The sequence below is a fragment of the Macaca thibetana genome, chromosome 5 (genome assembly GCF_024542745.1).
Source record: "Macaca thibetana thibetana isolate TM-01 chromosome 5, ASM2454274v1, whole genome shotgun sequence".
NCBI lineage: Eukaryota > Metazoa > Chordata > Mammalia > Primates > Cercopithecidae > Macaca > Macaca thibetana.
In genome coordinates this window covers 108187004-108213306 of record NC_065582.1, presented here as the reverse complement: position 1 = coordinate 108213306, position 26303 = coordinate 108187004, and the positions used below count along the sequence as shown (strand labels likewise).

Here is a 26303-nt window from a genome sequence, read left to right as displayed (position 1 = left end):
ATGATGTCTAGCAGGTGTCTACATTGCAAACTTACTATTTTTTTTTCATTTTTAATCAACAAATATGTTAGGGGGGACACTTTGAGGCTATTAAAATATCCCATCTCTACCTAAACTTTTACCCACTAATTTAAGCATTAATTTGTTGGTCATGTCTGCAGCAATTACTCCTATGTTTGTTTATTTATTTATTTATTTATTTATTTTAGAGACAGAGTCTCACTCTGTTGCCCAGGCTGGAGTGCAGTGGTGCGATCATAGCTCACTGCACCCTTGACTTCCTGGGCTCCTGCCTCAGCCTCCTGAGTAATGGGGATTACAGGAGCATGTCACTGTGCCTGTCTAATTTTTAATTTTTTCTAGAGTCAGTGTCTTGCCACGTTGCCCAGGCTGGTCTTGAATTTCCTGGGTCTCAAGCAATCTTCCCACTGCGGCTTTCCAAAGCACTGGCTAAAATTGTATATATTTATGGTGTACAACATGATATTTTGAAATATGTATATATTGAACAATGGGTAAATCAAGCTAAATCTATTCTCTTAAGCAAATTTCAAGTACACAAATATGTAATTATTAACAGTAGTTACCATAATATATAATACAATAGATCTCTTGAACTTGTTTCACCTGTCTAACTGACATTTCATATCCTTTGAACAGTATCTCCCTAATCCCTCTAACCCTCCCAACCCTCTAGCTGCTGGTAACCACTACTCTACTCACCTATGAAATCTGATTTTTTGGATTCCACGTATAAATGAGATCATATGGTATTTATCTTTCTGGACCTGGCTTATTTCACTTCATATAACGTCTCCCAGGGTTATCCATATTGTCACAAATGACAACATTTTCTTCTTTTTAAAGACCACTTTTTCCCTTTTTAATAGGCTTAGATATAATTATAGATTATAGATCTAGGTTATATAATTATGTAGATACTGATATAATTCACATATCATACAAATTTACCCATGTAAAGTATACAGTTCAATGGTTTTTGGCTTATTACATTTTTTTTTAAAACTCGTGGTTATATATAACATTAAATTTGCTATTTTACCATTTTAAATGCACAATTCAGTGGGATTAATTACATTCACAAGGTTGTATAACCATCACCATTTTCAAAACTGTTTCATCACCCCAAACAGAAACTGATAAACAATAACTCTGTAACTGATAAGCAATAACTCTCCATTCTTCTGTCCTCCCAGTTCCTGTAAATCTTTAATCTACTTCTGTCTCTGAATTTGTATATTCTAGATATTTCACATAAGGAGAGTCATACAATATATATCCTGTTGTGTCTGGCTTATTTCACCTAGAATAACATGTTCAAGGTTCATCCGTACTGTAGTAAGTATCAGAAGTTCGTTTCTTTTTGAGGCAGAATAATATTCCATTGTTTGGTTGGACCACTTTTTGTCTATTCATTCATCTTTCGATGGACACTTGAGTCGTTTCCAGCTTTTGGCTGTTGTAAATAATGCCACAGTGTACACTGGTGTACAGATATCTATTCAAATCCCTGTTTCCATTTCTTTGTGTGTATGTATACCTAGGAGTGGAATTGCTGGGTCATATATTAATTCTCTGTTAGCTTTTTGAGAAACTGCCAAACTGTTTTCCACAGTGGCTGCACCATTTTACATTCCCATCAGAAATGTATGATGGTTCCAATTCTCCACACTCTTGTCAACACTTATCCCCTCCCACCCCTGCCATTTTTAAAACAATAGTCATCCTTAGTGGTATCTAAGTGGTATTGTCAGTGATATGGTATCTCTTTGCAGTTCTGATTTGCATTTTTCTCTTGACTAATGATATTAAACATATTTTCCTGTGCTTATTGGCCATTTGTCTATCTTCTTTGTAGAAATGTCTATTCAAGCTCTTGCCCATTTTTAAATTGCATTGCTTGTCTTTTTGTTATTGAGTTGTAGAATGTATTTATATAGTTTGGATATTAAACCTTTATAAAATACATGATTTGTAAATATTTTCTCCCATTTTGTAGGTTTTTCACTTTTTTGATAACGTCCTTTGATGCCAAAAGATTTTCATTTTAATAAAGTCCAATTTATCTTTTTTTTTTTTTGGCTCATGCTTTTGATGTCACAAAATCCCATTGCCAAATGCAAGGTCCTATAGATATACCTCTATGTTTTGTTCTTGTTTTATGTTTTTAGTTAATTTTTGTATATGGTGTGAAGTAGGGGTCCAGCTTAATTCTTTTATATGTAGACATACAGTCATCCCAGGACAATTTGTTGAAAAGATTATTCTTTCTCTTTTGAATGGACTTGGCACCCTTGTCAAAAATCAGTTGACCATAAATGTGTGAGTTTATTTCTGAACTCTTAATTCTATTTCATTGGTTTATAGGTTTGTCCTTATATAGGTACCACACTGTTTTGATTACTATAGCTTTAATAATAAGTTTTGAAATCAAGAAGTGTGAGTTCTTCAACTTTGTACTTTTTTTCTTGTACTTTTTCTTTATCTATTTGGGACCCCATGAAATTCCATATGAATTTGGAGGATCAACTTTTCCATTTCTGCAACAAAGGCTATTGGAAATTTGATAGGAATTGCATTGAATCTGCAGATCACTTTTAGTAGTATTGACATCTTGATGATATTAAGTCTTCTTATCCATGAACGCAAGGTCTTTTTCCACATACTTAGGTCTTTTAGGGTTTTTCTTCACACTCTTTAGGAGAATACTAATTTAGTCAAAACCGCACAGCTCCTTCCAAAGTTACCAAGGATCACATTGGCAAGAAGTCTTGAATGTTGAATGATTACATTAAAATATATTTCACTGCAATTCACAAGCATTACTTTATTTTTATTTAAATTATAGTAATCACTGATGAAGGGAAAAACAAAATTATGACAATCAGTATTTACTTGGGAAACCATTTTCATAGGTCACTGATGAAGGAACGTGGTACACAGCTTCAGAGTGGGAAGGGACATAGGGACAAGCACACAAGATTGAAAGCATAAAAGCATATTCTCATAAGGACCAAACAATCCTTATTGTTGGAAGACCAAATGGAATCATCGTTAATGTATGTAGAATCAAAGTTCACAATCTGTAAGTCCTTCTTAAGATATGCATGATTCAGCTTATTTACCGTTCGAGCAAAGGCATATTTAGAAGCACAGCTATATGCTTCCAAACTGTACACTTTCTTGAAGTGCAGATCAAAAAATGGATTGTCCTGGAAGAGAATGAGAGACATGATTTAGTTTGTAGCCAAGAAAGTAGCTAAGTTTCCTGGATTCTCTCACATTCTCTTGGATATGTTTATTGATTGTAAAGTATCAGTATCAAACATATTTCTAAAATCTACAAATGGGCTTTCCAAAGCTACTTACTTCAAAGTAATTGCTTCTAAAAATCAACAATAAGAAAGGTTATTTTTGAAGCATCTAGGTTTTTTCAAGTATACAAATAAAATGTGCCTCAGACTGTGTGGTTATTAAGTCTTCTCAATGTAATGAATTGGAGAGGATGAGTAGGGAATAAATAAAGCAGAGAATAAACTCACAGACTTCTGGAAAATAGAAAAGGTTTCTCTCCCTTTTTAGTAGGAGGTTGGTTCCTTGTGCTATTTCAAAGGCAGAAGGAAGAAATACACAATAGCTAGCTATTGGCATGCTATAGATCACCAATTTTCTGTCTTTGAAGTTTTACAGCAAGGAATTACATTTGAAGGTAATAGTAAGGACCATTGAATCATTCGACTGAAACTGACAAATTTACTAAAGACTGCCTCTGGGCTCTTGCTATATCTGTAGCAGAAATATTTCAAGAAAAAGTGGAAACCAAACCTGATCTAGGTCCTACATGTTAAAATAATAACTGCTACTGTTAATAGCAGTAACAACGATGCCTTGCATTTATAAAGTTTACAAAATGCTTTCACATTCATTATCTGCCTAATTCCTAACTCTCCTTTAAGACAGAGATTTTGCATTATTTATCATCATGTTCTTAGTAGTTATGCATGATGACTACTAATTTCTCAACAAGTATGTGTTGAACTGACCTGAAGTAGTCCTAAGAAAGGAGAAGTGGAGGCAAACATTGCCCCAAATAGCAAATAGGCAGAGAAGGACTAAACCAAACCAGAGTATTAATAATTCACCGTCATGTAGTATGTAACATCATATACAAGCAACTTACATATTTGCAATTTGATTTTTAAATAGGAAAATTCTTGCAGGAGGTAGTAAATAGAGCATGAATTTTAAAGTTAGACAACTATTTTGACTGTTCCATGGGCAAAATGCTTGTTTGATCTGACTCTCATTTTTCTCCTTATTTTAGATAGTGCTGTTGTGAAATTTACATGAGAATGATCATATAAACGAGTGTGGAGCTTAATAAATGATAGTTCCTAAAGATTGTGATATTACCATTTAAAAAAGTTAAAAACAAAACATAATCATGCTTTTACTTCTGCATAGCAAAAGAAATAATCAGCAGAACAAACAGACAACCCACAGAGTGGGAGAAAATCTTTGCAATGTATACTTCCCACTAAGGACTAATATCCAGAATCTACAACGAACTCAAACAAATCATCAAGAAAAAAACAAACAATTCCATCAAAAAGTGGGCAAAGGATATAAATAGGCAATTCTCAAAAGAAGATATACAAATAGCCAATAAACATGAAAAAATGTTCAATATCACTAATGATCAGAGGAATGCAAATAAAAACCACAATGTGATACCACCTTACTCCTGCTAAAAGGACCATAATCAAAAAATCAAAAAATAATAGATGTTGGCATGGATGTGGTGAAAAGGGAACACTTTTACACTGCTGGTGGGAATGTAAACTAGTACAACCACTATGGAAAAGAAGGGGGCGATTCCTTAAAGAACTAAAAGTAGAACTACCATTTGATCTAGCAGTCCCACTCCTGGGTTTCTACCCAGATGGAAAGAAGTCGTTATATGAAAAAGATACTTACACATGAATGTTTATAGCAGCACAATTTGCAATTGCAAAAATATGGAACCAGCCCAAATGCCCATCAATCAACCAGTGGATAAAGAAATAATTATATATATATATATATTAATATTATATATATATATAGACATACCGTGGAATACTACTCAGCCATAAAAGGAAAGAAATAATGTAATTTACAGCAACCTAGATGGAATTGGAGACCATTATTCTAAGAGAAGTAACTCAGGAATGGAAAACCAAACATCGTATATTCTCACTCATAAGTGGGAGCTAAGTTATGAGTATGCAAAAGCATAAGAATGACACAATGGACTTTGGAGACTCAGGGAAAAAGGGTGGGAGGAGCGGTGAGGGATAAAAGACTACACACTGGATATAGTTACACTGCTTGGGTGATGGGTGCATCAAAATCTCAGAAATCACCACTAAAGAACTTATTCATGTAACCAGATACCACCTGCTTCTCAAAAACCTATTGAAATAAAAAGAAATAAATAAAATAAAAATTAAAAAACCATAATCATGCTTAAAAAACAATGTATAAAGGTGGTGTGATTTTAAGTGCAGCACTTTTATAGTCACATTCAAAAAAATTTTTTTTTTCTGGTGCTCATAACTACAGCTTGAAAGACAATTCTGCCAAGAATGTCCATAAAGAGAAATCACATCCATTGCATCACCAGATACCAATCAAGCTCCTTAGGGAGTTTTCTCTTGCAAACATTTGCTCCTCATCAGATAGAAAATACCCCTCATGCCTTTGAGATACTTGCAGAAGAGTAATATTTTCCTTTAGCCTAATAATTGGAGCCTGAGTATGCATGCACATAGGATACAAATCTGCCTGTCTCTGTCTCTCTCTCTTTTGATAGAATGCTAGAACTAAAAGGGATCTCAGGAATCATTTATTGATCTCCTGTTTTTAGCTGGGATTACACAGTAGTTTCCAGAGATATGAAGTCCAGGTCACACATTTAGTTATTGGCAGAGCCAGGACAAAACCCAAGCTCTCAATCAGCACAAGCTCAGTTTTTGCTACATCATCCTGTCTCCTGCTGCACCAGTCAGTCTCCAAATCCCCAGTCATTTTGATTTCTGCTTTATAAATTGACTTCAATTTCAATTCCATTCCATTTTAAAGTTGACAACTTTTTGGCTGAAAATTGCTCTCTATAAAACTGTATCATTGCTATTGATATGTAAATGTAATAATGTAAATAATGTAATAATGTAAATAATGTAATAATGTAAATAATGTAAATTTATTATAAATTAAATGCAATCATGTAAGTGTAAAAAATGTAATAAGTGCTGACCCCCAAGGATTTGATTCCAAAAAAGAGAAATAGAAATTCCTAGAACAGTCAGAATATTTTTACTTCATCCATAGAAAATAAATCTGGCAAAGAACTATTCTTTGGATATTATGGTTTTTCTTCTGGCAATTTAGTATTTTAAGTCCTAAAGTGATGAGAAAACCAGAAATACTCAGCTTATCTTTTGTATCTTGTTTACTATGAAAGATAATGATCTTCAAATTGGAAAGGGAAGAATCAACAATGTTGGGATGGAATTAAAGACCATGAAAAGTGAGGAAAAAATAGACCACAGTTAGGTGATCTGAAATGAGTCTAAATTGACAGTCCTGGTGAATACAATCTTGGGCGTTGAACAAACTTGTAAAAACCAATGATAACATCGGTAATATTTGAGAGCTGGAGAAAAAAGACAAGGAAAATGGGCCAAAGATTGGTGGGGATAGTTAATTTGTGGGGATAGTTCCTGAAACTACAGCTTAGTGAACTTGACATGCACTTCTGATCAAATTAAATGCAGTATTATAGAAATTTGACAAGTACAGAAAAATATAAAAAATAAAATCATAGTTAAAAAATGTGTAATCTTATCACTGAGATAACTTATTAAAGTACTGGTTTGTTTTACATATACATATATACACATATACATATACTGACATATATTTTTTGTAAAAATATTAAGATTCATATTTCAATAACATGACAAACTAAATATGCAAAATTGAGATAATATTTTAGAAAAGTTTTATATTTAGTTGATTTTTAGAAAACTTGTTAAGTGGCTGAACAATTGTGTTCTGAGATATTCTTTTGGAAGCCTATTTTATAACGGTTGTATAACATTCTATCATATAAATACGTAATGATATATTTAACCATTTCCTAAGCATCAAACATTTAGGTAGAACATATTGTCAGAAAAGTGTTACATGAATATTTAGGAAACACAGCAATGAAATCCAGCATTCTTTTGCCAAGAAGTCATGTCAAACACACCAATTTTTAAAAAAAGGTTTGTAAGGTGGTAAGTCAAGGTAACAGTAGATAGTATATGTTGATTTTAGTAAACGACAAATTTTAGATATTCAGGTTAGATGAATAATTAGGGCAGAAATAAGTGCTTTTGGCTAATTCTCTACTGTATCCTCAGAGCCTAGCAATGCCTGGTATACAATAAATTCTCAATAAATTAATGAAGGAATAAATGAATATATAAATTTGTATAGACTTTCAGCAACCAATCTGAAGAAGGCAAATTAATAGATTTCTGGATAAAGTCTAGCTCTACCACTTAATAGCTGTGTCACCTTGGGCAAGTCAATCTCTTTAAGTCTCATTTTCTTCATCTGTAAAATGGAATAATGGAATCTAAATCATGAGGTTTTATGATGATTATGTAAAAATATACATGAAAGGAGCTTAGCTTGGCTCCTGGCACCTCATAAAAGTTTACTGAATATTGGTAGTAGCAAGTAACAGTACTACTAGCAGCAGTAACAGTAACCATCAATGATTTAGAGGTACATACTTGGCCCTGCCTGCCTCATCAATTTTATTATTGACTTGGATGAAGTCCTAAATGTTGTGTTCATTAAATCTGAATCATACTATAGTAATACTAAAAAATAACGATATTAGAAGATTTTAAAGGTTGGAATAACAGGCCAAGTGAAGAATATGGCATTTATTAAGATTAAAAATAAATGAGCTTAAAGTTCTAATTCATTCAACAATAATACCACAAAGATTTAGTGAATGCCTATCATCTATCAGGCTACGATAAAGGATGAAAACCATGGTCCTAATTTTTAAGGAGCTTTCCATCTAGAGGGAATACAGAGTAACCCGACAATTGCAGTTTGTAGGATTACGGTTATAATACATTTCCACCCACGCCATAATGAGTGGAGGGCAGAGAGTCAATAGGACTTTACTCAATGGGAAATCTGGGTAGCAGTTAAAGGTAATTGGACATTTGAAGCCTCAGGAGTCAGTACGTAAGCACTGTGGATGTAGAAGGTTCAAAGGGGAAGGGTTCCCCATCAACATCAGAGTTCAAGAACACACTGTGAAAATCACTTGCCAGGGCTCAAGTGGAGAGATTGGAGTATCTAGTCTTTCTCGCCTTTCAACTCTAAGATTACAGGATTTCCATCCTTCTAGAGGATGAAGTGGGCTTGCTGACGGTAAAATGTGAGGATGAGGGAAGAAATCCCCTAAATTTATAGAGGAAATTGTGGTGGGGAGAAAGTGATGGTAGAAGCATCATATATCTGGAAAAATGGCATTTAAATTTTCAGGATTGACTGGTAGATTGTGTTTAACCTGTTAAGAGGCCCTTGGGAAAGGTGCTTTTAAATTTAATAGACAAAATTCCACTTGAAACTCATAAAAACAGAACCAAAAAACCGGTACATCATCCCAGTAGATTAAACCATTCCACTTATGAACAATATAATGTCATCGTAACACTTAGTACATGCCACGAATATATGAAGCAGGATATTGAACATAAAGATCTCCAGCATACTGATTCCACATCTCCTTATAAAATGTAACACTTACAGTATCTGCTTCTTTTCCATCAATCATCTTCAGATCATTCAAAGACCACTTTTTTGTTACTTCATATTTTTCATCTAAACCTATCCTGTAGTGTTTCACCATGATTATTTTTACTTCTTCCTTTTTGGTCACTGTAGGACAGAAAAATACTTAGTTTACATAAATTCTTAGAAGCTAATAAATTATTCAAGTTATACTTTTTGGTATTTATGTATCCCCTTTTAATAAAATGACCTTGAACCTGTATTACAGCTGCACCTCAATTGTGAGCCCTGATGTATCTGAATCCTCACAGTATGCACCCAAATTTGCTCAACGTATTAACTTTATTTTTGCTACAGTTGTGGTTACATACTGCCACAGTAATGTCTGTTAAATAGAACATTGAGCTGTGTGCTTTGAGCTCTGAGCATTGTGGTAGAGAATAGTGTTCACCTTGGGGCAGGAAATAAGAGGCTTAGCCTTAGCATACATTCAGTGCCAAGTGTTTATCAGAACAGGTTGGAATTTTAATTTATGACAATGTAAGAAAGTGAGGTCATGGAAGTAAACAGTACTGCTTTACAGCAACACAGTGTTGAAGAGTGAGTGACCAAGCAAATACTGCAGTAACTATGGACACTTGCCTTTAAATTCGCTCTGAGACTTACAATGTAGAAATGCTTGCATCACACCTACTGTTAACCTGCTTGGTATTGCTTGAGATTGTAATCCTCTCAAGTGTGTCTCTCAAATTCTAGTATTCAAAATGTGCCACTTGCACAAAAGGTTTTAGTACTATACTTTGAAAGATATGGGAATATTTTTGCTTATTTTGTGGGAACAAAATGAGGGAAATGCTTTTTTTGGTTTTAAAATTATTTGGTCTTATATATACACATCAGAAGAATCAATATTTGAGCATAGAGATCTTAAGTTGAAAATTATCAATGAGTTATTATAATAAAGAAGTGTTTACTGAGTATTTGCTACTCACGTGATAGAACTGTAATAGATGCCACAGGGGATACAAGTAAAAGACATGGTCCCTGCCCTCTAAAAATTTATGGTTTCATTGGTGAGACAAGGCTAACACACATGTCACATACAATAGCATATTATAAAGAGGTGGCAGGTGGGGATTGAATGCCTAGGATTTCCCTTCAAGATGAGTAATGTCACTTAGAGAGTTGGAAGCTGGTTCTGTCTTCTAAGAGTGACTCTGGAATTTTTTCTTGGGGGGCGGGGAAGACTCTGTCTTGGTTCTGGAAAGGATCACTTTGACATGCTCTCCCAGCTCTGTAGACATGAAACAATACATCACAGTATAATCGTAGTGAAAGATAAGTAATGTGGAGCAGACCAAATGTTCAATGAGTTCTGAGAAGGGAAAGGATTGGAGTAGTTAAGGCAGGAATTACAAATGAAATAGAATTTGAGATAAGGCTTAAATTTTGAAAAGACAAGGGTCATACTGCAGACATTTCTAGGTGAAGGACAGCATGTGGAAATGCATCAGCAACAGAAGTTAACGTCACCAGGTAGAATTAAAGAAAGTGCACTGCATGGGTGGGTTGATGTTAAGATTTGTGGGCAATAGGATTCACTAGTTACAGAAGGTTGTGAAAATGTTTTGAAAGACTCTGGATTTGAAATGCAACAGAAAGCACTTTGGACCTGTGTCTGAATTCTCTTTTCTGGATGGAGTGATGTGAGGCTGACCTATTATAGTAAGGGCTCTAGAATTGGGTCTAGCAAAGGGAGCATCCATTGCCTGAAGGTGCTAGTGATACTGAAATCAAGGCAGCCAGTTGAGCTGAGAGTTGATGATGGAGCTCAGTCCTCAGGAGAAGGAGTGGGAGCAGTCTGACAAATCTCAGAAGAAGGCACTGTGTTGGGTGTTCAGTGAAAGCTCATGTAGCAATACCTGTTTGTTAAGTCTCCCTCCTTCTGTAGCAAAAGGCTAATAAAATGGTGCCCTATTAAAGAGGAATTTTTTCTGGCAGCAGTGATGTACAGAATACCTGGGAGAAGAAATGAAAGAGGAACTGGAGGACCCTGGAAAATACAGTGCATCTTAGTGAGTTCTGGCACTAGACATTCTGGAGTTAAATCACGACACCACCTCTGAACAGCATGGTCTGAGTAAATGATTTAATCTCTAAAGAGTTTAAACCTCAGTTTTCTTATGTTGTAAAACAGACATCAGAATGATACAAATTAATAGGGTGTAAAGATTAAAGTAGACAAAATATATAAAGAACTTAAGATAGTGCCTGGTTTACAGTAACTGTTAAAAATGTTTTGTTTTGTTTAAGAGGCTGTTGTAGTAACCTGGGCATGGGATGTGGGTCATGGATATAGAATTGGAAAATCCAAGTAAGATTTTAAATAACACTGGATGGAAACAACACTGGATGAAAACCAAACACTAGACACAAACCCAAATAGGAAAGTAGAGAGGGTGAGTTGGTTGGGTGGAAAAATGAGTTTTGTTTTTGACACACAGATGAAGTAGCCACAAATTATCTCAAAAGAGAATGAGATGGAAGTTTTGTAGTTTACGAATGGAGATACAGACTTGGGTTTTTTTTTGCGTGTGGAAAAGTTTCCAAGGGCAGTTTTTTGTTGTTGTTGTTGTTTGTTTGTTTTTCATTTTGAGAGAGGGTCTCACTCTGTTACCCAAGCTGGAGTATAGTGGCATGATAATGGCTCACCGCAGCCTCAACCTCCTGGGCTCAAGCATACTTCCACCTCAGTCTCCTGAGTAGCTGGGACTACAGGAATGCACCACTATGCCTGGCTAATTTTTTATCTTTTTTTGTAGAGATGGGTCTCACTGTATAGTGATAGTGATAGTGGTCTCAAACTCCTGGCCTCAAGCTATGCTCCTGCCTCAGCCTCTCAAAGTGTTGGGATTATAGGTGAGAATCACCATGCCTGGCTCCCAAACCAAATTTGTAGAGAAAAGAGCAGAGGAAAGAGGTGAGAGAAAGTGAGAAGAAGAATAGATGCCAAGAAAGACGTCTGAGAGACAGGCCCAGGTGTGTAATGCTATGGGAATCAAGAGAATAGTGAAGTTTAAAGGTTTGGAGACTATCCCATGAAGTCCCTTTGCTAGGTAAGGCGGAGTTCAGCCCTAGCACTGAATCTGACTTGGAAGAAGATCATGAATTTCCTCCACGAGGGCAGTTTCTCTAGAATGCTGAGGGCAGAAGACTCCTTCTGCAGAGGACTCCTTCATGCACCAACACTATTTGAGTGCACACTGTGTGCCAGCCTCAAGGTTAGGTAGGATTTACAAAGATAATAGGAATGAAGACTAAAGGCTATGACTGAGATCACATATTCCAGGAGTTTGGAAAAGGAGGGATTGTACATTTTGGAGGCAGAGGAAGTGACTAAGGCACACCTTCTGGAGAGGACCTCAAGCAGAATATCTTAGCTTGGGGTCAATGAGCTAGTTTAGAGTCTGTGATCCCCCTGACAGTGTGCCAAAGTTGGTGGGCTTCTGTCCATCTATCCTTCTCTAGCACTAAAAAGGTTCTATCTCCACTGATGTAGATGCTAGCCTTGGGAAGATGAAAGGATTAAAAGTAAAGCTATTAGGCAGAGGTGGTGAAGTGGAGGCACACTTGAATCTATCATGCTTACTAAGGACAAGATCTTGGAGACATTCTCCTCCACCAGGAGGCAGTTGTATGCCCAGAAAGAAGCTGTACCCCATAACCAAAGGACTATGTTCTTGCTCCAGCTCGCTGTCTCACATGCTGCTTAGCGGGTGGGAGAGAATGGGGTTGGGGAGGTATGGAAAACGTATTTTCACTGAGCAAATTCCACTGCCTCGTCTACGTGTTATGATAAGCATGTTATAGTCATCTGTAGGCCACTCATTCATCTCATTAAATTGATAAATATTTGAGTGCCCTTTTTATACCAAGCACTGTGTTAGGAATTGAAAACATTAATTCTCATAAGGCATCATTCCTGCTGTCGCTGAGACTGTAGGGAGTGGAGTCTTCAGAAAGAAAACCCGTGCTCACAGTTCTGCAAAGAAGAAATAGACAAAGTAATTAAGGAACGTGGAGGAAGGATGTCTTCATCCAAGTGGGGGTCCGGGAGAGCTTCCTGAAAGAGGTAACCTGAGTTGTAAAGGGCAGTAGAAGTTAGCAGAATGAAGATGCGGTAAAGGTAGTTCTAGAAAAGCATTCACACAAAGGCATGAAATACTTGACATTTTAAAGTCATTAAAAGCATCTGGTACTGCTGGCATGAGGTTTGAGGGCAGACAGGTGGAAGGGAACAAGTTAGGCAAGACTAGTCCCTGAGGAGTCTAGAATATCAGGCTGAGAAGATCAAAGGTTATTCTGAAAGCCATGCATTTATCTGTGTAAGAGAGAGAAGTTGTCACTGAAGGATTTAAAGTGAATGGACAGACTGAGCTTTTAAATTTCAGAAATTTCTTTTGGGATCTTCCATAAAGGATAGGTTGGAGGTGGGGAATGGAGAGAAGAGACGTGAAGAAGGTGAGTCCTACAAGTCATCACATTTTCTTATATTAAAGGTCAGTGTCCCATTAACACCAAACTAAGAAAATAAAAAAGCATTCTTTAAAAGTTAACCTTTTGACAAAACAGCTTCCTTTGTAGCTAAGGAGGCTCCAAGAATTGTCTTTAGCCACAAGCCAAAGAAGTCTACTCAGCCTGGAGTCAACCCAATCCCTAATTTCCACACTTGAGCTTTGCTGCCAACTAAAATTAAATGGCCGTATCCACATTAATGCAGTGGCAAAGTGGAAACCTATCACATTGTCTTAAAACAGAAATGTGTTTATATAATCAAAATGTTAGAGAGTTGTTTTCAGTTACATCAGAGTTTCCGTTATTGAATTATGATTTAGTGAATAATATCTACAGAGTAAGGGAACTTCAGAGTTAATCTGCTCTAGTTTTAATTTTAATCAGCATTTTCAGAATTATAATTTTAACTTCATGCCAATCACTTTATTTTCACTTTAAATTTTAAAATAAACTTTGCCATTAATAAATGCCTCTGTTACCATGATAAAATAGTCACTATTATTCATGAGGCTAAATGGAAGGAACATTGCCCAATTGATCCAATATAATTTGGCAGAATAGAAGAAAACAGTAGCTCACAAGTAAGTTGCACAGAATGCTTTAAAGAAACAACTCTTCTTTTATGTTGTATTGTTATACAATTGTTTTCATCATTTAAGTTAAATGATGGAGAGAAATTACTATGAGATATTGCAGAAAAGCAGCAATAGTGAAATGTTATATGTGGTGCTGTCTGGGTTCACTGAGAAGGCTATCATTGCTTTCATCAAAAGAGTAATTTTCTTTCTTTCTTTCTTTTTTGTTTTTTGAGATGGAGTTTCACACTTGTCGCTCAGGCTGGAGTGAAACAGCACGATCTCGACTCATGGCAACCTCTACCTCCTGGGTTCAAGCGATTCTCCTGCCTCAGCCTCCTGAGTAGCTGGGATTACAGGCACCCACCACCACACCCAGCTAATTTTTGCATTTTTAGTAGAGACAGAGTTTCACCATATTGGCCAGGCTGGTCTCAAACTCCTGACCTCAGGTGATCCAGATGCCCACCTTGGCCTCCCAAAGTGCTGGGATTAGAAGTGTGAGCCACCATGCCTGGCCAAAAGAGTAGTTTTCATGTAACATTTTTCTTTAGAAATATTTTTTAAAATCAAATTTTGTGCTGCACTGAGTGTCTTTAAAATGAAAAAGATGGGGTATAAGCAAGTAAGGACATGAGTTGCTGATATTTTTACAGAATGGGAGATAGAATGAAAGAGAAGGAAAGTGATTTTGTGGGAATAGAAGCACCAAGAGAAAAGGGACATCCAACGAGGCATATGCAAGGTTTGGCTTTATGAGCTCCAATCTAGCATTACTCAGTGCCCCTACTAAAAGTAATATTGCATAGTAATTTGGCACAAGTGGACCTGCATTTAAAGCCTCCATTAGTCACTTATGAGCTGATTATCTTGGGCAAGTTATTTAGCTACTGTGTACTTCAGTTTTATCATGCATAGATGTGGCAAATAGGATAAAATATGTGAAGGACTTACCATAGTGCCTGGCAAATGTGTTAAGAAAAGCATCTACTCTTACCGGTTAGAAGCAATGTGGTAAAGTGGAAAAAAACTTGGGTTTTAGATTTAGATTTATGACCTGTGGGCCTTGGACTACGTATTTAACTTCTTGTGACCTATGGTTTCCTCATCTGTAAAACAGGAATTTTGTCTATCACATAAGGTGGTTGTGAAGATTAATATAAATGGTACTAAATGGACGTGTGCCTGGCACTCAGCAGGCATGCCTTTACATGATAGGCTATCCCTTTTATTGCATCATCAATAATGCCATACTAATAATGAAATATTTTAAATATTTCTCCCCTTCAAAGCTCTGAAATCAAGTTTCTATTCACTCTACAAATGAGGCAAATGGCTTGGAGTTTAGATCTCCCAGGTAATAGATTAGCCATATTTAGATCTTTCCATATTTAGATCTCCAAGGTAATAGATTAGCCACTGGGAGAATCTGTCTCATAAGTTACTAACTGATGATGGTGATGTGGGTTGTTCATTTTAGAGATAATGATAATATCCCCACTCTAAAATCCAAGCCACTGGCCCTTTTAGAACCAAACACTAACTCACAATAAATGCAAGGTAACAAGAGGACTCAAATGGGAGCTTCATCATTTCCATACTGTAACCTTCACCTACAATTACCCTGATTTGGAGAGTCAGAATATTTTATTTAAATTCCTCCACAGGGCTGGGTGCAGTGGCTCATGCTTGTAATCCCAGCACTTTGGGAGGCTGAAGCAGGATGACTTGAGGCCAGGAGTTCTAGACCAGCCTGGGCAATATAGTGAGACCCCGTCTCTACAAAAAAGACTAATAAATTAGCCAGGCATAGTAGCACATGACTATAGTCCCAGCTACTCAGCAGGCTGAGGTGGGAGAATCACCTAAGCCCTGGAGGTTGAGGCTGCAGTGAGCCAAGATCAGGTCACTGCACTCCAGCCTGGGTGTCAAAGTGAGACCCTGTCTCAAAAAAACAAAATAAATTAAATTAAATTAAAATAAATTCCTCCATAGAGACATTTAGTGATATTCCACAAATGCATTTTGTGTTTGTGTGTGTGTGTATGTGTGTGTGTGTGAGAGAGAGAAAGAGAGAGACCTGAACAAAATATATATAGAGAGAGTCTTGAACAAGAATAATAAAGTGTTTTTTTTCTACCTTTAGAAGACAAAGAGCAAGAATTTTAAAGTATAAAACCTACCTTTTTATTCAAGGCCTGTTCCCCATTTGACAATTCTGATTGTAACTAATTGTTACAATGAGTAACAATTAGTAAGTTTTGTGAATTTTATGATATATGTATTTTATTTTTTAATAAAATGTATCTCTTGGAAATCAATCCTACCTTTCATCTTTTCAGAATTTTTTAACATAGAGGATAATAAACACCGTCAAATTAGAATTTCTTCAAGTGTGATCTCCTTTTGAGCACAAGATTTCTGTCTTGTCACAGAACCAAATCTATTCATATTTATTAAAGGAGGTATTATAGGTCATGAAAGGGAAGATATTAAATTATTGTGTAGCAAAACAACCTTGACAGGAGAATCGCTTGAACCCAGGAGGTGGAGACAGCAGTGAGCCGAGATCGCGCCACTGCACTCCAGCCTGGGTGACAGAGCAAGACTCTGTCTCAAAAAACAAAACAAAACAAAACAAAACAAAACAAAACAAAAACAGCCTTGAGTAAACCTGCAACTTGAAAAATAAAAAAGAATATACACATAAACTATGTTTGGCTCTATAATCAGAACATACGTATAGCTGTTTGGATATATTTTGGCCTGCGTAATTGTTATTCTACTACTGCTAATAACATCGTTAATTATACGAAAACTTTTTAAAGCTTTAGTCCATGTTTGATTCTTCAAAACACTATGTATCAGGATAATTTGTTCTCAATTCACAGTTGAAAAATTAAACTAACCTCTTCCAGACAATACTGTTATCTCCTGAAATGACAACTTAAAGAAAGAAATTCTTTAGATTGTGCTCTGTTGTTAAGATGTTGGGAATTCGCAAATATAGCAGCAGTGGTACCAAATGAAGTCTTTAAAATTGTTTTTAGCAACCTCCTTTTCTCGTTAACTTGTTCTTATTTAACAATCTTATTAACATTCTTATTGTAAATGATTTGACAAAATTATTAAATTTTTTGGTTCACAGAGAAGTTCTGGTACGGCTTAAAAAACAATATGTATAGAGAATTTACGCATATTATTTTTATAATTCTAGAAAATGCCATTTATTTTCAGATTAATATCTATGAATGGAAGATATTTTTCTAGAGGTATGAGAATACTGAAAAATAATCAACATCTGAATATACATACAATTTTAAATTAATATAATATAAAATATATTAATTTTTCATTTTATATTAAATATACATACGTGTTTACTATTTTGTTTTTACTACAAATATGTATTTATAATATATACATATATAAACATATATTTCAGCATATTTTTAATGGCAAATTATTTTTTCTGTATATCTGAAAATTATAACTTTAATTTAATTTTATTTATTTAGAATATAATGTATCACATTTGGTTTTATCCTAGTAAGAATTTAACAGGGGAGCACTGTGGGCAGATATAAGTGTTTTTATTTCCGTTTCAGAGATGTCACCACTGAGGCCAGAGAGCCTAATTATCTTGCCCTAAATTTCACAGCTGGTGGGTGGCAAAGCAGCACCAGGTTTCACACCAAGTTTGCCTGATTCCAAGTGTGTGAAGGTCTGTTCCACTATGCCCTGTTACTTTCCATCCAGGTTTGGCTAATGCTTTAGTACGCTGTGTCAAGTCCTTCAGCGTTTCTTTAATTCACGTGCACTCTCTTCATTGCACATGTGACTTATCCCTTTCTAGTGCCAGCACATAACAGAGCTCCTTCCTCCTTTATAAGAAGATGCTGCTTTTAACTTCCAGTGATAATGTTCTAGGTAGGGGAAGCTAGTCCCAGGGAGAAATGACTATGCAAACCCTAAGGTGGGAGTGGGCTGAGGTCCCAGGAAATCCCCCATGTACATCCTAGCAAACCAGAAAGGGAAATTTGAGTTTTTGACATCTAGTTTTAACATCAACCAGGTAAGCATCAAGATTTAATGGTAAGTCACAATCCTTTGACTGCGAGACCCCTGCAATAGAGACTCTGGTCAGATAAATAGAAAGCTTAACCATATTTAAACATATTTTCATTAATTGAAAAAATACATGATGGAATTTGACTACACTGGACTCGTGAGTCTCACAAATTTAGAAGTGCTAGCTTGTAGGGAATGAAGAGGAAATCATAATATGACTCTACTCCATGAAGGTGGCATCGTTCAAAGTACGGAGTTCCGCGTCTCAACAATTGTGATGTGATCTGTTTGATTCGTTACCAATGGAAATTGTCTGAGTCCAGCATGGTCAAAGCCAAGACTATTCAAGCAACACACTGACTTATTTTAAATTACTGTTCCAGCAAAATGTATTTTTAATTGCCATAAAAAAGTGTTACATTTAGAGAAAGTGCTCTCAAATTGATGGATGTGATGTAGAAGAGAGTGAAGTTAGTGAACTGATAGGGCTTATAAAGTTAACTTGTATCTAGAATAGCACAATATGGTCTTCTTTTCTTCATCTCTGAGAAGATCTTGTTTTTTCCTTGCTTCTTACATGACAGAATTATTGAATTATTTCCAAACATTTAAATCTAGGAGACTTTTTTTTCATGTCAGATAGAACAAGTCTAGTTAATTACATAATTTGGAGGGAGAAACTAAGATGTATTTGGTAAGTTAGATATATAAATTATTGTGATTATTTAATTTTTCATGTTTTTCTTTAAAAATATGTGTATACTAATGTTACCAGTGAGAAATCAACTTTATAAAGTGGAAATTACAACAAGTACACAATTATTACATTTTAATGTTGGAATAAGCATCGTCTCTAATATATTCAGTAAAAATATTTTAAGATACAGTGATGTGATGGCTAGGATACAGTATAGTTTCTTAAATTGTTTTAAATTGACTTTTTAAAATATTTAATTTCTTTTTCCTGGGTCAATTAATTTTTTTATGTCACTAGAATACCCTCTATACTTTGTAGTTATATAGCAAAATATGCTAAAGTGTCAGATAAATATTTCTAATGCCATTATTGGGTAAATATTACTATATTTATTAGAAATGACAGAATTTAAAAAAATTCTTGGCACTTTCTTTAAAGACATTCTATTTCCCTTACAGCACTCCCTCCTGGCAACTTTGAAAAGGCCTTCTAAGTCAATTATCAGAAAGGGAATTATAAGAAGTTGTTTTCTGAAAATGGGTGTGTGCCTTAGATAGGCAAGTCCACAATGAACACGAAGCTTCTAAGCTCTTTTCTCCTAAGCCCCTGAAAAGTATTAAAAGGCATGGACCAAGAAAAGGGAGTGCTGTATATTCTGTTCAATAGTGGCATGAGCATTCCTGTCTAAATTCAGCACAGAAATCACAGTTTAGGCAAATCTTAATTAAGTGTAAAATCCTTTTTCTAGCTTTGGACAATTTTCATGAATTTTAGAAACATGAGGGTAAAATCTTTATTTTAGTTAAATAGTTTGGAGAACATGCTCTAATCCTTAAAGTTCCATTTTCATAAACTAGTTTCACCATTAAGGTACTGTTTTTGTGAGCACACTTCCTATAAGATAAAGAAGTTTTAAAATATAATTTCTCTCTTCAAATAAACCACCAGGAAGTCTAAAGCCCTCAGAAGAAAATCTAAGGCTTTGTTTTTTTCCTAGAATGAAAAGGGATAATGCCGGTTGTCCAGACTGGTTGCAAATGGTGCTGTATAACTCTATTCTCCAACGTATTTAAAAGTATACGGACAGCTCTCTGTTGCATTTTTTAAAATGAGCTCTTACACGATAAAATTCCATGCCATGCAAATGAATTAAACAAACGATTGGAGACAAAATAATCAAATCAGGAGAAGTACATATCAGTTTCATTTCTCCACGATTAACCAAAATGTTCTAATACAATGTTTTGTTCTTTCATTTTTAACACTTTAAAAAAATTCTGTAGAACCCAAATTCTTAAACCTGGCATAGTTAAGTTCTCATCAGAAGAAGGTGCAAGTGCTGTATAGGAAAATAAATACAAAAAAAAAAAATTCCCTCTATCATCCAAGCATCTTTGGGTGACTTGCTTTTTGAAATGATAACAGAAGGAACAGATTACCTGACACACAGAGGTAATACCTGTCCTGGACGGAGAACTCTATTTCAATAAACTCGTACAGATTCTGCGAGAGTGGCTTAAACAGTTTCTTCTCCAAGTCCTCCTTTACCAATGATGACATTTCCTCCAGTTCCACTTGGCCTGATGTCTTGGCTCAAGCTCACTCTTTCCTCTCCTTTTGCTCCCTAGATTTCTCGTTTGGGTTTGCAGCTCCTTGGTGAGCCCTGCCCACCTTCCAGCCCTCCCTCTCTTAACTTCTCATTCCTAGCCAGAGCCCAGATTCCCGAGAGCACTCAGCGCGGTCAGACCCCTCACTGCGGTATCTGCCCAGTGGCAGCAGCGGCGGCGGCAGCCAAAATACAGCAGCCTCACTAGCCCCACCGTCAGTCTTCCGCGACCAGCCTCCAGCAGGCTGCTCTCTGAACTCTTCCGTGGCTTGCTGGTGGGGAAACATATTTATGACCACCGACTGATACTCACAGATCTACTTGTGGAGTCCCCTGGCTGTTCCAGTCTTGGTAGCCTTTTCCCCTTTCACAACACTATGCGAAGACCACGATTTCGGCTTGATGCCATTATATAAATCAACTGTCTGGCTCTATTGATTGGGATCATCTTCCATTAAGAACTTTGCTATCATCGGCAAGAGAAAAGACATTTGTGCTTGCTCCTAACACTTCCAACAAGTCTCTTTCCCTCCCTTCCTTCCCCTCCTGATCTTTGCTTCCATGACAGTCTGCACCAATTCCTGGGTCTAAATTATTTTTTAAATGGAAATTTTTCATGTGTTCACTTTAATACTATTTATGCCTCCACTCACAAAAATGTGTTAGCCACCTACTAGGGTAAAACATTGTATTTTTCTTAGAAGGGTGAATTTCTTAGCCTCAAGGAACTTCTAATCTAATAGAAATGAGTACACCAAACAGTTATCATAAATGTGTAAGAGTGATAAAGGCACAAAGAAGAAGGAAACACAGAATAGAAAAGACATTTATACCTGGCAGGTATTGGAGAAAGGGCTATGGGAGAAGATCTGGAGCTTGAAGAATGAGAGAAAAGTGGAGAGGTGGAGGAGGAGGAGCATATGTCAGTCCAGGGAGTCAAAGTCCTGCATCAAAAAAGCATGAGGGCTGTGCTATGGCTTGAATGGGTCCCCTCTAAAACTCAGGTGTTGTCAATGTGACAGTATTGAGAGGTGGGGCCCTTAAAAAAAGTGAGTAGGCCATGAGGGCTACTCCATCCTGAATGGGACTAAGGCCCTTATAAAAGAGGCTTCACATGGGTTTGGCTGGCTTGTGCTTCTGCCTTCTGCTATGTGAAGACACAACATTCTTCCCATCTGGAGGAGGCAGCCCTCACCGGACTGCTGAACTTGCCAGTGCATTGATCTTGAACTTGCCAGCCTGGAGAACTGTAAGAAATACATTTCTGTTTCTTATAAATGACCCAGTCTGTGGTATTTTGTAAAAGCGGCACAGAAGGACTAAGACAGGATATTTGGGAGGACAGGAAGTAGCCCAGCTTTCCTGAGTTGTACGGTATGTGAAGGTAAAAGATTAGCCTGCAAAGATAGATTGGGGCCAGATCATGAAGGGCCTTAAATACCAGCTAAGCCTTTGGACTTTATTCTATAGAAGTAGAGGGCCAATTAAGGTTATTGACATGCATTCTTTCATTCATTTATTCATTCAACAGAAATTTATTAAGAATCGACTATGTACCAGGCTCTGTTCTAAGAACTGGTGATATGGCAATGAAAAAATAGGCCAATTCCTTGCTCTATGGAGCTCAATGCAGTAGATAGAAAACGAAGAAATAAAGCAGTAGTACATCCAGGGTGCACTCAGCTGCAAGTAACAGAATATATGACATAAAGATATAAATAATCTCATGTAATAGAAGGTCTGCAGGTAGGTAGTCCCAAGAGTTAGCTCAGGGCTCATAGATAAGGATCCCAAATGCTTCCCATTCTTCCGATCTACCTTCCTCAGATGTTGGCTTTTTTGTCCTGAGGCTGCGTGGTTCAGATCCAAAGACAGAAAGTAGGAGAGGTGGCTCTTTTTTGTTTCTTTTCATGAGGAAGCAAAATCTTTTTCAAAAACCATCACGCACACTTTCCTTTACATTTCAGTGGCCATAAATGGATCGCATGGCATCCCTAGGAAAGCTAGTATAGTCCTATGCTGCATAACAAGATTTGAGTCAACAATAGACTGCATACAGGATGGTGATCCCATCATCTCAAATGAAGCTGAAAAATTCCTGTGATCCAGTGACGTCATAGACCCCACGATGTCAACTCAATACCTTTTCTATGTTTAGATATGTTTAGCTACACAAATACTAAGCATGTGTTACAACTGCCCACACTATTCACTATGGTACATGCTGCACAGGTTTGTAGCAGCCTATAAGCCATAGGCTATACCATATAGCCCACCTAGGTGTGTAGTAGACTGTGCTGTCTAGGTTTGTGTAGTACTCTTTATTATGTGGGCACAGTGATAAAATTGCCTAATGGTGCATTTCTCAGAAGATAAACCCATCATTAAGTGATGCATAATGGTATTTGTCTTTTTTGACTGCTATTATGGGAGGTGGGATTTTCTAACAAAGAAGAAAGGGATGGGAATGTCTATGAGCAGATAACCAACAGTGTCTACCATGGCTGCTCTAAAGAAAAAAATGACATGCCTGTAGCTAGGCTGAATTGTGAAGTACTGGGTGAGATATTTGCCTTTCTGAGCCTCAATTTCCTCATCTGAAGAAAGTTCTCTAGGATCTTTTCCAACTTTTAATATCCTCCTATTTTGTCTGTGATTCTGGGACTCTATGAAAACAATTTGAGCAAGATGATCAAAGGACTAGTGTATTAGTCCATTCTCATCTTGCTGTAAAGGAATACCTGAGACTGGGTAATTTATAAAGAAAAGAGGTTTAATCAATTCACAGTTACACAGGCTGTACAGGAAGCTTGGTTGGAGAGGCCTCAGGAAACTTACAATCATAGCAGAAAGCGAAGAGGAAGGATCCACAGTCTTACATGACCGGAGCAGGAGGAAGAGAGAGAAGGAGGAAGTACAACACACTTTTAAACAACCAGATCTCATGAGAACTCACTATCGTGAGAACAGCAAGGGTGAAATCCGCCCCCATGATCCAATCACTTCCCACCAGGTCCCTCCTCCTTCATTAGGGATTACAATTCAACATGTGATTTGGGTCAGAACACAAATCTAAACCATATCAACTAGTACTATGTTTGGATATGGAAATGGAGAAAGGAGGATGAATATGAGATACATCTGATAATAAAATCAGTAAGCAGTAGCACAAAGTTGAATGTGAAAGATGGAAAGTGAAGTCAATATGACACAACTGCTTTCTACTTCCACCTAGGGAATGAGTAAATGGCTTCCCGTCATGGGAGATAGGTTTTTGAGGAGAAATTATTTTTCAGATTTTACACTTAAAAAAGTATTTCCAGCCTGGCACAGTGGCTAATGCCTGTAATCCCAGCACTTTGGGAGGCTGAGGTGGGCAGATCATGAGGTCAGGAGATCGAGGCCATCCTGGCTAACACAGTGAAAACTCGTCTCTACTAAAAATACAAAAAATTAGCCGGGTGTGGTGGCACGTGCCTGCAGTCCCAGCTACTTGGGAGGCTGAGGCAGGAGAATCGCTTGAACTTGGGAGGTGGAGGTCGCAGTTAGCTGAGATCGGACCATTGCACTCCAGCGTGGGCGACAGAGAAACAAACAAAAAAGGTATGTCTTATATGTTTTCATCTTCATATGGAGAAAAAAAATCATACGACTCAGCAACTCATCAACAATATTGTTATTGAAATTGTAATTAGATAATTATTTTCATGATTCTTTGTATCATGTTTTGTTACCTGCTAGACTACAAGTTTTATGAGAGCAGAAACCATGCTTTTTCTCTTACTACATATCCAAGATAGGTGGGCTGTAGTGTCTTACATATAATGGGCATTCTTGTGTTCATTTATTAATTTATTTGTAAATGTTTACTAAAGAACAAATAAGTAAATCAAAAAATCTTGTAATGAATTTTTAGAAATTCTTTGCATAGCCGATTTTGTAGTGCTATATCCTTACAGATGGAGGGAAAATGGTCTTTAGTTGTGAGTCTCAGATGCACTTCTGGAGAAACTACTGCAACTTTCTCTTTAAGTTCTTAAGAAAAGAATGTGTATGTATTCCAGTATTGTCTTAAGTAACATTGAAATCAGAAGTTCAGGAACTGACCTAGTGACTTTGTTGTTCCAAAATGAAATGTGTGCCATCAAGTAAGTGTGTTCAGAAACTATATGCCATTGGTTTGAATATTCTTATATCGATTTGTTTGACAGTTGTGTTAGTACATTTTCACAGTGCTATAAAGAACTATCTGAGACAGGGTAATTTACAAAGAAGAGAGGTTTAATTGACCCACAGTTCTGTGTGGCTGGGGAGGCCTCACAAAACTTACAATCACGGTGAAAGCCAAAGGGGAAGCAAGGCACGTCTTACATGGTGAGAGAAAGAGAGAGAGAGAGAGTACAAGTGGGAGGTGCTACACACTTTTAAACAATCCGGTATCTTGAGAACTCTATCATGATACAGCACTAGGGAGAGAGTGCTAAATCATTAGAAACCACCCCCATGATCCAATCACCTCCCACCAGGCCCCACTTTCAACACATGGGGATTACAACTTTACATGAGATTTGGTGGAGGCACAGACCCAAACCATAAGGGTCAAAGGGAAAAGTAAAAGAGTCATGTTAAAATGCTAATAAATGTCTTTCTTAAGGTTCTAAATAATTCTACAACCTATCAAAACATTACCTAAGTTAAATAATTCAAAGGATTCAACTTTAAAAGGAGTACGAAAGACAATTCACCAGAAGTGAAAATAAGGAAAATTTTTAGAGACGTTGATTTCTTTGTTAATTAGGAGGAATACAATATCAGATCTTTGAAAACTAACCTCAAGACAAGAGGTTATTGAAAAGTGACAAATATATCCAAAAAATGTTCAGTAAGATATTTAATAGAGCTATTAAAATATTTTTTCCTCACAGTTAAAGATTATTCTAGTCTATAAATTTATTTTCTGAAATTCATAGAATTGTCAGTGGTGATAAAGAGGAAACGGTGGCAAAATGGTATGTTTCTGGAAAGACTCATTTTAAGAACCCCAATGTCCCCCAAGTATATTTCCTATAAGAAAGGACTTTTTAATACCTATTGTTGCACTAGTGAGGCTCAGCTAGTTCACCATCTGATTAAGTGATGAAGCATGGCTGGGGAGGCCTCAGTTTATGTGGATGTAGCCCTGATGGTATAGAGGAAGGTTAGTTACTTAGAAGAAAAAACCTCCTTGCATATAAGATCTATAGATTAAACTTCGAGTTAGTTGAGAAACTGAAGCCTGGGTTCTAAAATATCCACAATTAAAGGAGTCAACTATCATTTTTAAGTCTAAAATTAGTCCAGACCTATTTTATCCTTAATTTTGTTTTCAGAGATAAAGAATAATTTTTCTTTTAATTTTCAGTTTTGGAATCTTGCATTAATCATTTCCCAAACTAGTCTTTAAAATTTTCACATTTTTTGCAACCGTAGAATTATTTATTTGCTTAAGAAATCTGGAAGTCCCCTACCTGTACATAAGTAATAGGATCATCATGTGAGCAAATGATAATAGGAATCCCCTTTGCACATTCACAAAGTACTCGAATGATACGTTCGTACAGAGTTCATAGCTAAGGTAGTTAATTGCTCTTCTGGAATTACAGAGTTGGCCTTGTTGGGAGTTTGCTAAACCAAAGTTCTTCCCAGCGCTGCTCTTCGGGTGCATAAGTACGTAATAGAAAATACTATGCAAATAAGGGCTGGGCCCCAACTTCCGTGTCTTCTTTTAGACCCACATTCTAAAGCCTTTTTTGGCTTAGGCGGTTATGTATGGCCTCACATCACTAAGTCCTTGAGTGACCTCTAGGACAGGAGGAGAAATACTATTTACCAGCACTAATCGATGACAGGCTGTGTGTGTTGGCCTCTG

General features: G+C 36.6%; 1 protein-coding gene across 1 annotated transcript; it reads right to left on the bottom strand.

Annotated features, from left to right (window-relative positions):
* Positions 1-2828: 2828 nt before the first annotated feature.
* EXOC1L (exocyst complex component 1 like) lies at positions 2829-20586 on the bottom strand. The gene is made up of 3 exons (XM_050790638.1): positions 20229-20586; positions 8888-9018; positions 2829-3233 (listed from the first exon to the last, which is right to left on the bottom strand). Exons 1-3 carry the CDS (start codon positions 20347-20349, stop codon positions 2967-2969), a joined length of 519 nt encoding a protein of 172 aa, XP_050646595.1. The 5' UTR covers positions 20350-20586; the 3' UTR covers positions 2829-2966.
* Positions 20587-26303: the final 5717 nt, after the last annotated feature.